Genomic DNA, 15,218 nt, shown 5'->3' with positions numbered 1-15,218 from the left:
AACAGAGGGCCTCCCTGGCCTTGCTCATTCCAATCCAGGGAAGGTCCCCAGCAATCATGAGGTGGTCACGGAGACGTCACCTGAGCCTGCCAGGTGCCCCCTGGGCTCTCGGGGAAGGGGTGGGTCAGCACCTCTGGATCTCAGGTGGTCGTTGAGCCATGATGGGGTCCCCGGGACAGAAGGCAGCATTTTCCGAGGCCTGGGTGAAGCCCTCTTCTCACGTGGGGCCTGTTTCCCTGGCCTTGGTTGGACGCATGGGGCTTTCCCGGCAGGTGTCGTGTTTTGGGCTTTTGTGTGGGCAGCGTGGGACACCTTGTAAAGTCAGAGTGGCCGCTGCTTGGAGGAGTCACAGTTTCGTGTGCTCTGATTTATTGGCTCCAAGGACAGGGCCAGGAAGTGTGATCCACTCAGTGCAGGTTGGCTGATGCCTTGCAGTCCCCAGACGTGCGATGTCGGGGCCCCGGGCTGGAGGGCGCACCGCTTCTGCCCTTGCCGAGGAGTCCTCAGTCCTCTCTTGGTGGAGCACCCAGTGGGTCCAGAGCACATGGTCCATAATAAGAACAACAAAAGACTCGCTAAAAGTTAAAAAAAAAAACTTTAATTTCTGAATTTACAAATTTAGTACATAAACTCAAAATGGTAATAGTCACTGCTGAGAACAAAATGGGTTTTCTGAAGCACTGTCGCACAACACTGATTTAAAAAAAAAATCAGAGCTGGAACTCCGAAACTAATATTAATAGATAAGACCATAGGTGCAGACCTACTTTGCAGACATTGTGAGGGCAGAAGGAAAAAAGAACAGGACATAACAATTAAACCAAGAGTAAGGAAAGCTTACCTGAGCTAAAAAAAAGTCATGCTTTAAACTGAAAGGGCCTGTGAGCCCCAGGAAGAATTAGCAAAACTCACCAAACTAAACAGACATTTGACCTTCAGGGGTTAAAGGGAAAATGATACAGACTTCCAAACAGAACCCGCAGCTATGTCAAAGGAATGACACCGAGATTAGCACTGAATACCTAATCTAATCTACAGCCCTGGGAGCCAGAGCAACCTGTTTGTCCCTTTCTCAAAATCTCATTTCATATCATGTACATCAGCACACAGTTACATTGGTTTAAGGCCTAAGTTGATTTAAAGTCTAAGTATAAAAACAGTGATCAAGAACTTAGGAAAAAATCTAGGGGAAATGCATAAACTTGGGAAGTGGTAGACCACCTTCGGTAGAGATGAAACCTGCAAACCAAAGACTTAATGAGGTTCGACTTTATTTTGAAAAACAGGAAAAAGATTTATTTGTCAAAAGATAACATAAAGCTAGGCCCAAGCAATAGACTGTGGAGAGCGTTTGTCTTGTTATACGGTTGTTAAAGCATTCATATCTCCACTGTGAGAAGAGCACCTATGAAAAGACATGAAGACAAACAAGCTGATTGAAAAATGGACGAAGGAGGTGAAAGGCAGGTCATAGAAGAGGAAATAAACGTGGCCCTGGACCTCCCCAGCAGTCAGGGAAACACAGTTAGTTCTGAGCAGCTATGAGAGCCCTTTTTTCACCTATCAGGTAGACAAAATCGGAAAATTGCAAGTAGACAAAAATTTGTAGGAAACGTAAGCAATTCAGTGACACTCTGATAAACTTTTCGTTCATGACGTCTAATGTGGTTGTTCAGGCAATTCAAAACACTTATCAGAGAAAGGATGTAACCTTTCTCCCCCGCCCAGTTTGAAAGTTTCAGAAAACCATCACCTGTGCTTATTGAAAATAAGTTGCTCCTTCTAAAAAAAATACATTCGGATTATGAGAAGTCGCACGACTGGCATATTAACCACCACTTCCAGGTTCTAATTTTTTCCCTATCGGCTCTTCACGCGTGTGAGTCATTTCCTTTTGCTCTGTAGCTAGAGTGTCACGAGGTTCTGACCTCCGGAATCTGTTAGGAGGGTTTTATCACCCTAACAGAAAAAAAGGCGCCAGAGCTCAAATGGTCTTATCCATAAGAGAAATGTTTCACTCTCCTGCAAGAGCCACTGGAGATGCGGCTGCTGCAGCCATAGCTGTGGCCACATGTGCCCCGTTTCTCTCCTCCGCCCTTTCCCTCTGGCTCCTCCCTGGCGTTAGCAGCAGCAGCTGGGGCCCTCCTTCCTAGTTCACGTATAGAGACACAGAGCCCTTCCCTTTTGTGTGAGCGGAACCCTTTAGGTTACCTGCTTGCTCTTAGGAAGGAGCAAGCTGCCGAGTGACTCAGGTCTGCAGCTGTGAACAGCTCTGGGTGGGGGTGGGGGTGACCAGCTTCCAGGAAGCAGAGGCTCCCCTGGTGTTAGGGGCGGGTCAGCTTCCCCTGAGGCAGGTGCAGCTGCAGACCAGGGTGGGGTGGGGGTGGGGGCAGAGATCTAGGGGTTCCACGAGCGGGGAAGGGATACAGAGCAGTCACCATGCAGGTCCACGGCTCCTGTGCCCCGCACGTGGCCATGCCCAGACGTGGCCACTGCTGTGATCCAGGCTGCTCAAACACTTCACAGTCAGTTGTTATGTCCGTTTCCTGCTGCCACTGTAGCTAATTTCCACAAATGCATTGTCTTAAACTCAGGAAGTCAGAGGGCCCAAATCGGTCTCAGTGGCTAAAGTCAGGGTGTCAGATGCTCTAGGGGAGGGTCAGTGTCTTCCCTGTCCGGCCTCCACAGGCTACCTGTGTCCCCCTGGCCTGTGGCACCTCATCACATCATTTCTCCCTCTGTTGCCATCTGTGCATCGTCTTCTGTGTCTGCTCCTCCCGCCTCCTTATGGATCCTGTGGTTACCTTGGGTCTACCCAGATAATCCAGGGTACCCTCCCCCTCTCAGCATCCCAAATTTACTCAATCTGCTCAGTCCTCTCTGTCATGGAAGGCTGCACAGTCCTGGGTTCCAGGAACTCGGGTGTGGACATCTTGGGGAGGGTGGTCATCATTCAGCCTCCCTGTCTCCTGTGTCCTCGTCTCTGCCTTCCCCCTGCGCGTCCGTCTCCTCTCCTGTGTGTCTGCCATGTGTTCCACTCCTCATTTACATTATGCAGGAGAGAAAGCAGTTTACACAACGGAATATTCAATTCTGGAAATGGAGTTGAAGGAATAAAAGCAGCTGTAATTGTATTAATCTCCTGAAAATATTTGTTTGGAATTTCAAATTTCATGTAATTTTACCTGTGTAAAGTGACCATCACTGTCTCAGCCAGCTGATCCAGAACCTCTTTTCAAAGAATATAGTGCTCATATCAAATCCCTTTAAAACAGTATTTTAAATTCTGCTTCCAAATAGGGTTCACACTTTCCACTACTACTACGTTAAAAGTCATGTGTGAGATGTTTTTTGTGTGTGTGTGTGTGTGTTTTCCCAGAGTGAATTTACTTCCTTTTGATCAGAAACTAATACCCTTGACAGTATTTTTCACTGGAGAGGGAAGGGACTAACTCACTTACCCCTCAGAGAATCTGGTTTGACCAGTGTTCTTGTTTGGTGGCCTCATTCAGGCATCATTCATGGGAGACAGAGAATACGGTTGCCTGGAAGTCCCATGCCACACTGGCAGCCGTGACCACCGATCCCCCTTTCAAATCTGAACGTCTTGCTGTGTCACCTCAGCCAGAAGTGTTTCCAGTGAACTATTATTTATTCTTTGGTGTATCATGTTAGTGTGAGATAGAAGTGCTTCAACCTGCATTAGAGAAAGCAGAGTAGTGAATTTAAAATTTCAGCAGCACATTAATTAAACATTAAGACATTAAGAGGAGGATTTCTTTGGTGGTACAGTGGATAGGAATCTGCCTGCCAATGCAAGGGACATGGGTTCGATCCCTGGTCTGGGAAGATCCCACATGTCTCGGAGCAACTAAGCCTGTGCACTACCACTTCTGAGCCAGGCTCTATAGAGTCTAGAAGCCACAGCTACTGAGCCCTCAACTGTTGAAGCTCACAGGCCCTAGAGCCCGTGCTCTGCAACAAGAGAAGCGCCCCTAATGAGAAGCCCGCCCACCACAACAAAGAGTAGCCCCTGGTCACTGCAACTAGAGAAAGGCAGTGCATAGCAACAAAGATCCGACACAATCAAAAATAAAATTAATTAATTAAAATAAAACCCGAAGAAGTTTATGAGGAAATGAGAAAAAAAAAAGTCTGAGATGCTGAGACAGTTGATCATACTTATTTGTATGCTAACTCTTTAGTTACACTGTTAAAGAGCCACTTGAATTCTGACCTGGCCCTTCCATAATGATTCACGGGCTGTGAGTTTCCCGAAACTGTTGTATCTCATGGGGTGAACAGTTAAAAAAATGAATCACACAGATCGACACGCCTATGGGAGTCTGTGTATCATGCAGACCCACCTGTCTGGTGACGGCCACACACGGGTGCTCTGTGTTCTTGTATCTACCAAGACAGGAGTGGGCTGCCCTCAGCCAGCTGGGCCAACTGGGATGGGGAATTGAGCGGCATCAGTCTTCACCAGTAGGATGGCAGCTGCATCCTCGTTTGACACGTGCATTGTGGGTGTCCTCAGCCAGTCTCACCCTGAGGGTGAGCAACTCTCAGTATGAACTGAGGTTTGAGAGGAAACCGGGGTGGGGAGGGGAAAGACTGAGCGGCAGCCTGTATCATGCATTTTCCTGAACCCTGGCAGCACAGGCCTGGTCCAAGCGGACCATATACTTGTTTCACTGGTTAAGCCATCCATCATATACCAAAGAAGCAAAAATCATCTTTGCATATACCACCAGAATCAACTAATACTAAACAATAGATGAGAATTCCAGCTTGATTGTAGTGGGCAGAAAATGGACCTCTCTCTGTAGTTAATTTTTATTCATGCTCTTACCGTTAATCTTCGTGAAAGAGGCAAGGAACGAATAGTCTTGAATTAGTAGTTTGTTTTCACTCTCGTCACTTATTATCATTATAAATGTCTTAACAACATGCAGATTTTTTTTTGGAAAGCAGCGTTTTGCTGGTGTGGGCTAGAGGAGGCTGGGAAAGGCATTGTTTTATTAAGAGAAGTAGTTTTCAGTTTATGATATGATGGGAAATTCATCTGTGATATCATTAGGTTCTATTTGGATCATGGAGCTCAGTTTTCAAAAACAATTTGGTGCCTTTGAACGTAATTCTTTAGTACATTATTTTAGTTCTCTAATTGTCATAGAATCTGTTATCTAATGACCTCAAAACGTGTGGCTTCAAACACCCCTTTCACCATATTATTTATTTCCCTTTTTGACTCAGGAATTTGGGTGAGATTTGGTTGGACAATTTTGGGGCTTCATGTGGCGTTAGCTGAAGTCAGTGGGTGGTGGTCTTCAGCTGGTGGCTGGTTGGTCAAGAGGGTCCAGAATGACTTCAGAGCCTGCTACTCTGGTGGGTGCAGGGGGCAGGTTGGGCTCCGCTGGCCTCCCTTTCTATATAACCCCTCTTGCAAGGCAGTTGTACTTCTTTTCTGGCCGCTCAGGACTCCAAAAGCAAATGTTCCCCGAGATGCTAAGTGGGAGCCCTCAGCCTTCTGGGTCCCCTCCACCCTTCCCCTCTGCTGGCTAACTCAGCCCCCCAGCCCATGGGGATCGAGGGGACACAGCCTTCCCATCTCTGCAGAGGGTGTGTCAGAGAATTTCTGGCTGTTTTTAATTTGCTACATAAGGATGTGTAATTATTTTTTGTTTTTTAGCCTGTAGGGGAAATGAAAGTTATTGATCAAAAACTCACAGGTTATTGATCCATAAGAGACATTAGACTTAATCCCGCCACCATGCTTTACAGATCAAAAATATATGTATGTAAAAAAAAAATGTATGTCAGTAAAAATGAGGAAATTTTTATTTTTCTATGCAAATTTTTATTTTCTATGGGTTGACCCATCAAAAAGATGAAATAATTTCTACAGAGTTGCTTGCTTCACAGTGTCGCAGGGCCTTTGATAAACCACACAAGCTTAATAGCCCAGGCATGAGGAGAAAAATTGCTATCAATATAATTGTCTACTCATTTTCTCTAGAGATTACTATTTGAATATCCTCTTTGTTTTTAAACTGTCCTTGGTAGTTGCTGAAATAATAATTTTGTACTACTTGTTTCTTGTCACTTCTTGTAAAAAATATTCATAGTTGGTAGAATTTTAGTGGTATTTGGGTTACATATTTTTGACACAAAAAAATAATAGTGTAATTTACTAAAATGAAGCAAAATTTCACATATGTTGTGTTTGGAGGAGATCTTTAATTCTGGGGGAAATGAGTGCACCATACCCGGAGTTCCCTGAAAACAAGGTGAGTCTTCAGCCTGGCCCGGTATCTTGGAGGATCACTCAGGAGAGGGGCCCTTTCTTGCAGACCGTCGGGGGAGGCACTACAGTGCCGGAGCGGGCGCCGGAGCCAGACACTGGCGGCGTGGCGGAGCAGGACCGAGGCCACGCGGATGGGAGCACCCTGTCCGAACGCCGGCTTAGCAGTTGCAGCCTGTGCGGCATTGAGGAGGAGCACCGCGCGGTGTATGACATGGTCCAGCGCATCCTGCTGTCCACCCGCGGCTATGTCAACTTCGTGAACGAGGTGTTCCGCCAGGTGAGAGCGTGCGCGCGCGCGCGTGCGTGCGTGTGTGCGTGCGTGCGTGCGTGCGTGTGTGTGTGTGTGTGTGTGTGTGTGTGTGCGCATTTGTGTGTGTGGGGGTGGGGGGTGGGGGGTGGTGTGCAGGGGTAGGTCGCAAAGCTGAAGAGGTTGTTGTCTTTGTTCTGTTACTCATGATACTCCAAGGAATACAGTCGACAAGTGGGGCTCAGTTACACAACTCCATAATGATTTCTTTCATCCCACTTTTAAGGTCTCACATGGAGGGTTGGAATTTGAACATTTTGGTCATTTTTAATGTTGTTTTCAAGATTTCCGGGAGAAATATCAATAACCTCAGATATGCAGATGACACCACCCTAATGGCGGAAAGTGAAATGGAACTGAAGAGCCTCTTGATGAAGGTGAAAGAGAAGAGTGGAAAAGCTGGCTTAAAGCTCCACATTCAAAAAACTAAGATCCTGGAATCTGGTCCCCTTACTTCATGGCAGATAGATGGGGAAACAATGGAAACAGTGACAGACTATTATTTTGGGCTCCAGAATCAGTGCAGTTGGTGACTGCAGTCACGAAATTAAACGACGCTTGCTCCTTGGAAGAAAAGGTATGACAAACCTAGATCGCATATTAAGAAGCAGAGACATCACTTTGCCAGCAAAGGTCCATATAGTCGAAGCTATGATTTCTCCAGTAGTCATGTACGGATGTGAGAGTTGGATCATAAAGAAGCTTGAGTGACGAAGAATTGATGCTTTCGAATTTGAGAGTCCCTTGGACTGCAAGGAGATCAAACAAGTCAATCCTAAAGGATATCAGTCCTGAATATTCATTGGAAGGACTGATCCTGAAGCTCCAATTCTTTGGCTACCTGATGTGAAGAGCCAACTCACTGGAAAAAACCCTGATGCTGGGAAAGATTGAAGGCGGGAGGAGAAAGGGATGACAGAGGATGAGATGGCTGGATGGTATCATCGACTCGATGGACATGAGTTTGAGCAAACTCTGGGAGATAGTGAAGGACAGGGAGGCCTGGCTTGCTGCAGTCCATGGGATCCCAAAGAGTTGGACATGACTGAACAACAACAATGTTGTTTTCATGATTTGATTTTGGAAAATTCCTACACGGGGTGGGACAATTCTATATTTGAACAAAATCATCCCCTCAAATACCCTGTGTTTCCATAGCAAATTTTAAGCCCAGAGTGGGGCAGGGGGATAACTGCTTCTGAACCCCCGGCAACATGTGAGCATACGAGAATTGTTGCGTGGCTGAAGGCACTCGGGCTGCAAGCTCCTGCAGACAGTTGGACTTTGCCTGCAAAGGCCTCTTGCAGCACTTCTGATAGGAGTATTTATGGCCTAAGAGGAAAAAGGAGACTAGGGAGGGGATTAAGAGGAAAGAAGGGAGCAGAGGTTAAGATGTTGAAATAACAGATCTTTGGGGAAAGCTGAACTGATGTGGTCAGTCCCAGAAGGCATAAGATTGAGGGCAGTGGTCAGCACATTTTAATAGAGTTAAGGATCAAATAGTAAGCATCTTCAGTTTTGTTTTCACAGAAGCTCTGCTTTGTAGTGAGAGAGCAACCAGGGACAGCACGGAACAAGCCCGTGTTCCTGTAAAACCTTATTCACAAAAATCAAGCAGCAGACGGGATTTAGGTTGTGTATCATAGTTCCATAGCTGATCATGATCTATAGCAATGTTTGAAACCCTTGGGTGCAAATACTTAATACCAGATATCATTGACAAAGCTTTTAAATATTGCGCTAGAGATAAGTGCTAAATTGATGTGGTTTTACCTGTATTGTGTATTTACTTATTTATTATGCACATAGCTTCATCCACATCCATTATTGGCATTCCACTCCTGGAAATAGTGTGTTCTAAGTTCCCAATTTAATCCAAATCCCAAATTCAATCTAAATTCACTTTTGAAGTAGCTTGAGTCATTGAGGTTAGCTGCAGACTACTTATGACTAAAGTAATGAGACATCTTTGTGCTATGAAACTTAAAAACATTTACATTTTATAATTGTTCTTAAATTTAATTTGGAAACTTCTATATGAAATTTCAAATATGGTTATTATGGTTTGTTAAAATACTGAAATAGAGACATTTGGGAAAAGGGGCCTGGGTTTTCACTTTGCATTCTGTTGCCCTCTCTTGGTCAGTGATGAATTTTTTTTTTTTACACAAGACAAAATGTGACTTCTTTCATAATAATTCCTTTTTCAATTTTAAGTTATTGAGAGACTAAGCCTAAACTATTTTAAACTATTAAAGTTTTTTTTTCCATTTATTTTTATTAGTTGGAGGCTAATTACTTTACAATATTGTAGTGGTTTTTGCCATACATTGACATGAATCAGCCATGGATTTACATGAGGTTGGGATGTTTTGAGAGAACAGCATCAAAACATGTATATTATCAAGGGTGAAAGAGATCACCAGCCCAGGTTGGATGCATGAGACAAGTGCTCCGGGCTGGTGCACTGGGAAGACCCAGAAGGATCAGGTGGAGAGGGAGGTGGGAGGGGGGATCGGGATGGGGAATACCTGTAAACTATTAAAGTTTAAAAAATACATTCATTCAAGAAGTGCACATTCTCAGTATGGAGTTAATGTGTGTGTGTGTGTGTGTGTGTGTGTATAACAGAGAACAGTGCAAGAGGCAGGTCAGATGTCCAGACACGTGATGTGGAACAGATACCCATGAGGACCACTGCGGGCTGGGTGACTCTTACCTGAAAATGTCTTTGTTTTGCTTTTATTTCTGAAGTACATTTTTGTGGATGTCAAATTCTACTTTGGCAGGTGTTTTCTTTCTGCCCACTGAATACTTTGTTCCATTGTCTCTTGGCTTTCATTGTTTCTTTGAGAAGTTATGTCAAGTCATGCGGTTATTCTTTTGGCGGAAATGTGTCTTTTCCCCCTCTGGCTACTTTTAAGATTTTCAGGTTGTCTTTGGTTCTCAGCAGTCTTAGTGTAATATACTTTGAAATTATCCTGCTTGTGTTTCTTTGTGATTCTTGAATCTGTGAATTGATACATTTTATCAGTTTTGGCAAAATTCTTAGTAATTCTTTCTTCAAATATTGTTTCTGCCACTTTTTACTAACTCTTTCCTTCTGCATCTCCAGGCTGGAAAGGATAACCTTTTCCTTGCGTTTCCTGCCTTACATCTCTTACCGTGGAACCACTGTGCTTCTTGTCCCAGTGTGCCTCCTTCTGGATGTTTTCATCTGATTTTTCTTCCAGCTTTCTCTTCAGCTACATCCAGCCTATTGTCAGCCATTTACACTGGATCTTTAATTTTGCTTATTTTATTTTTCAATTTCACATGGATCTTTTTCTGATGCTTTAGCTCTCCTATATGTTTAAATTACTATTTATTTTTATTATGGTTTGGCTAATGTTTACTTCTTTTTGCATACTTCTGACTTTTTAATTAATATGCTGCATTTCATATTAACTAGACCGTGTGAATGATTTCGATGGTACTGTGATCTATAATTTTGTTTTCCTCCAGAAAGAATTTATATTAATACTTGCTTTCTGGGAGAAAGGTAATGTTGTATCCCTTGATATTGAATTTTAGTTACACCGTTGTCTACATTTGGATTCTGATCACATTAAATCAGGATTCTTATATGCAAATGTGTAAGGGGATTATTTAATGTTGTTAAGTTCACAGAGGGAATTCGTTGGCGATCCAGTGGTCAGGACTGCACGCTTCCACTGTAGGGGACATGGGTTCAGTCCCTGGTTGGGGAAATCAGATCCCACAAGCTGTGCCATGCAGCCAGAAAGAAAAAGTTTGCAAAAGTGTGTACAGTGCTACAGCCAGCCAGTTGGACAACTGACTTTCAAAAAAGGAAGGGAGGGAGAGAGAAAGGAAGGAAGGAAGGAAAAGGGAGAAAGAGAAAGGAAAGAGAAAGCCCTCCCCCCAAAAAAACCACAAAGAAAAGAAAAGACCTGGTTAAAGTTAAATTTGCCAACTTCTATGGTGTCACTGCTCCCACTGTGGCCAATTCAAGTTACCAACATGATGTCATTGAATGTGAACTTGTGAAGAGGCATGACAACTGGCTATACTATTATGTGTATTATTGCATCATCTGTTGCTGATTCATTGGTATGCATTTTGGTTATTTTATGCAATAATTGTTCAGAATATAGACGTTATTTTAACATTGCACTTTGTTTTCTGGCCCAGTTATACAATTGTCTGTTTCCCCCTGCCAGTTTGCTGTGCTCAAAAACATGTGGTCCTGTGTAGTCTGTTTCAAAAGAAAGTCTGAGATTGGTGATAGCCCATGGAAATGTCTGTTGGACTCTTTGGTGACCCGAACTTGTGTTAAAGGGAGTTTCTCTTATCATTTTAGGCATTTTTGTTGCCTTCCTGCGACATAGCCGTCACCAGAAAAGTAGTTCAAGTGTACAGAAAGTGGATCCTGCAGGACAAACCTGTGTTCATGGAGGAACCAGACATAAAAGAAGCTGCCCAAGAAGATGCTGAAAAATTAGGATTTTCAGAGACTGATAACAAGCAGGTAATCTTTCATCACTTGTTGTCTGAGTTGGCAGCATCTTATTTTAGCAAAATCTCCCTGCTCAGTCAGGGGCCGTAGTCAGTATGACACAGGCAGACTGTTCCTTTCTTGTCAACTCTGATGCTGTCAGGGAGGCTGCCTCCGTGCTGTCTCCAGGGTCCTCCACCACCTCCTAACCTCAGGCTCGGCCACGTGTGCACGGCAGCTTCTTTCTTCATTATCGCAGAAAAATCTTTGAAGAAGCCAGTATACTTTGCATGTCTCTATTGAAGAATAAAAGCGTCACTGCCTTACTGTTGATATGCTTAAATAAATGGTATTCACTAAACTGGGCTTCCCAAGTGGTGCTAGTGATAAAGAACCTACCTGCCACTGGAGGAAGTGTAAGAGATGCAGGTTCAATCCCTGGGTTGGGGAGATCCCCTGGAGGAGGACATGGCAGCCCACTCCAATATTCTTGCCTGGTGAATCCCATGGACAGAGGAGCCTGGAGGGTTACAGTCCATGGGGTTGCAAAGAATCAGACACGACTGAAGTGACTAAGCACGCATGCACGCATTTGTTAAACTAAATTTAAAACGTTTTGGAGACTTTCCTTGTTCGGCAGTCCACACCAGCAGCAGTCCAATGTAACACACTTGAAAGGACGAACCCAGTGTGCAGTCTCCAGTGGGAGCCTTGTTGCAGGGCTAGGTGGTGTCCTGGGACGGAGGTGCTGGCAAGGTGGGCCTTTCACTCCACGTTAGATTAAGATACAGGTGGGATAAATCCAAAACGACAGAGTGGGCCTCTGCTTGATGCACAGAAGAAACTTAGGTTATACAGAGATTGCTGGCATGCTATTTTGACATCTAGTCTGAGAACTACTTCTAAAAGTGAATGTTGCCATGGCAATTAACACCAAACATTAAAAAAATACTTATAACCAAAGGTATATCACTTTTCAATATCTATATTAATTCCACAATTTGATTTTTTTCAATATTGGTGAAATGATTTTCACAACTAGTCATGAGGTCAAAGCAAATCAACAGTCATGTTCATTCAGTCCCTGGACAAGCAGCATCTATTTCTTTAGCACATACTGAGCACTCAGTACTATTTTAGGTGATAGATGTACAATGGTGAACGCAGTGGAACAGAGGCACGTGTGTAAAACCTGTAATCTCATGAATTCTCACGAGCGTAAGGAATTAAATTCGTGACCTGTCCTTCTCCCACTCTGCTGACTGACTCTTATCCTCCAAAGACCTCTTCTGAAGGTTCTGGCCACAAGCGGTCTTCCAGTTGGGGACGGTCCTACTCCTTCACCAGTGCCATGAGCAGAGGGTGTGTGACGGAAGAGGAGAATAAGAACGTGAAGGCCGGGGCCCAGGCAATGCTGCAGGTACATGCTGGCCGCAGATGGGAGGGCCCCCAGCGGAGTCAGTTTGAAGGCTTTGTTTATTGGGGGTAATGTCGTTATAAAGCTTGGTGATCGTCCTAGCTATGCATGAGTAAACAGCCCTTGAATTCTCGTCCTTAATTTTCTTCCTGATTACCCACCTTCAATTTGTAAAGTTTTTTTTTTTTTTAATTTTAGTCAAAGGAGACATCTGAACTGATTGCAGTTTTCTGAAAGGGGTTGTTATACAGTGAATGCAAAATGACTGAGATTTAAACTCAGTGACTGAGATTTTAAAAAATGACTGAGATGAAAAAGTAGAGAGTTACCTTAGAGAAGGGAATGGCAACCCACTCCAGTATTCTTGCCTGAAGAATCCCATGGACAGAGGAGCCTGGCGGGCTACAGTCCATGGGGTCGCAAGGAGTTGGACACAGCTGAGCAGTTATTTGTAAGACAAGCTTGGTGATTATGTAATAAGTTATATGCATCTTAAAAATTGCCTGTGTTTATGAAGAATGCGGATTAATGCTGTGATTTTTAGACATTTATCTGAATAAATATATGAACTAGCACCAATACCATTTGGGAACATTGGCAAGAGCAACTTTGCCTATCACTGAGTCTCCCCAGACTTGGAGACTTTATCCCAAAAATAGGGACTGTGGCATTATCTCTCGGGTCCCATCCAGTTTGAAGGTTGTCAGAAGTATAAGTGAAAACACAGGGTCACTCTCTTTTCCCTGCTCTCTGGCCCCCCACCCTCCTCCCCATATCCACATTCAGCTGTCCAGTTAAGCCTCCCACGCAAAGGCCAGGCGTAGGGTCTGCGGAAGGTAGGCATGGATGTGGCGTGATGGTACCCAGTTTTCAGTGATGCTGTGTTTGTCATCTGTCTCTTGAGAGGATTCCTTGTCATGGGATCCTTTTGGTTTTCAAGTTAATTAGCAGTTTCATATACTGTAATTACGGGTCTTCCCTGGTAGCTGAGCTGATAAAGAATCTGCCGGCAGTGCTGTAGACCCTGGTTCAGTTCCTGGGTCGGGAAGATCCCCCACAGAAGGGATAAACTACCCACACCAGTATTCTTGGGCTTCCCTTGGTGGCTCAGATGGTAAAGAATCTGTCTGCAATGCAGGAGACCTGGGTTCAATCCTTGGGGTGGGAAGATCCCCTGGAGGAGGGCATGGCAACCCACTCTGGTATTCTTGCCTGGAGAATCCTGTGGACAGAGGAGCCTGGCAGCCTACAGTCCGTGGGGTCGCAAAGAGTTGGACACGACTGAGTGACTAAGTACAGCATACAGCACTTACTGTAACTGATGGATTTTCTCCTTTTTCATTGAAATTCGGCAAACAGTCTGAAATTAGCTTTTAAAAAATCAAGATGATTTTGCTTGAATAGCTTCAGAGAACGTTGGCTCAGCCCATCAGTATCATCTGTACACCCACTAGAGGAAGCTCACAGGAGTCCCTGTCCTGCCCCTTCCTTCCAGCTCACTGCCCAGTTGCCATGGTTAGCCATCCCGCAGTCAGCCCATAGGGCTGCAAGCGCCTATTTTTCCCCTGAGTTCAGGTGAGTTATTTCTTTTCTAGAAGAAGTTACATGTATTTATATGAACCAGGAAAAATATTTCGACTTGAAAATTTTTTTCAGTTGAGATTTAAACAGCTGTTTTTGTTCTCATTTCATCAAGTACCTTGGTCCTTGACTTGGTTAATTAGGGAAAAGCAGCCAAATAGAAATTTGATAAGAAGAGACTGTTTTATAGTTGCTTCTGACAAGTACAATTTGTATATATTAGTTTTGTTGATTTATCTCTAACTGATTTTTCCCTAACTGATACTAACATGGTAATAAATACTCAAGGAGCTGGCATTTTTTTAAAAGACTTTTTTTTCTAATGTGGACCATTTTTTTAAAAGTCTTTATTGAATTTGTTATGATATTGCCTCTCTTTTTTTAATGTTTCAGTTTTTTTTACCTCAAGGCATGTGGGTTCTTAGCTCCCCAACCAGGGATTGATCCTACACCCCCTGCATTAGAAAGTGAAGTTTTAACTAGTGGACTGCCATGGAAGTCCCTAGCTTGCATTTTTGATGTTTTTTTAAAAAGTGAAATTAAGAAGTATAATATATGAAGACTTCTCACTTTGGAATTTGCAAAGGTTTAAAATTCAATCAAGAAGCCAAGTACATGAATTATAAAGGATCTGTATTGCAATATACCATCTATGGCACACTTTTTAAAAAAAAAAAACATTGTCACTCAAACTGCTATAGTTTGTAAGTCTAAAGGTTCTTTGCTTTCTTTTTTCTTATATGAAGGCTAGTAAATTCTTCACAATTGGCTGTTATCATCTATTATCAACTGTTATAGTGCTTATTTTGTGATTCTTCCTAGAAGATTGAGTCATGATACATTTTTAATCTCACATAAAATAATCACAGAGGCTGTCAGCATTTAAGTTTGCCCTCTTGACTTTTGAGTATGTTCATTTCCTCTGGTTAGTTTGTGCATCTGTTTTGAGATGTTGTATTAAATGGATTTCATCCACAAGTGAGCCAGCTCTGCTTGTCCCCAGATCCTTGGTGTTTGTGCTGTTGAACAGAAAGGAGAACCAAGAGGGACTGTAGCTCTAGAAGGTGGAGAGGATCCATCCTTGTCACCGAGTTAATAGCTCAGAATG

At 43.7% G+C, this 15,218-nt stretch overlaps 1 protein-coding gene across 5 annotated transcripts in view; it reads left to right on the top strand.

Moving 5' to 3' along the window:
* Positions 1-15,218, top strand: part of RALGAPA2 (Ral GTPase activating protein catalytic subunit alpha 2) — a 271,212-nt gene that overhangs the window by 64,887 nt on the left and 191,107 nt on the right. For all 5 annotated transcript variants that reach the window (XR_009690052.1, XR_009690053.1, XM_061126464.1 and 2 more), the window contains exons 10-12: positions 6,357-6,587; positions 10,978-11,145; positions 12,395-12,532. Coding sequence is in view for 3 of the 5 variants with exons in the window: in XM_061126464.1 (XP_060982447.1) it covers positions 6,357-6,587; positions 10,978-11,145; positions 12,395-12,532 (537 nt within the window). In the remaining 2 variants the exon portion in view is untranslated. The remainder of the gene's footprint in view (positions 1-6,356; positions 6,588-10,977; positions 11,146-12,394; positions 12,533-15,218) is intronic.

The sequence above is a fragment of the Dama dama genome, chromosome 23 (genome assembly GCF_033118175.1).
Source record: "Dama dama isolate Ldn47 chromosome 23, ASM3311817v1, whole genome shotgun sequence".
Taxonomy (NCBI): Eukaryota; Metazoa; Chordata; class Mammalia; order Artiodactyla; family Cervidae; genus Dama; species Dama dama.
This window is presented reverse-complemented; position numbering and strand designations above follow the sequence as displayed.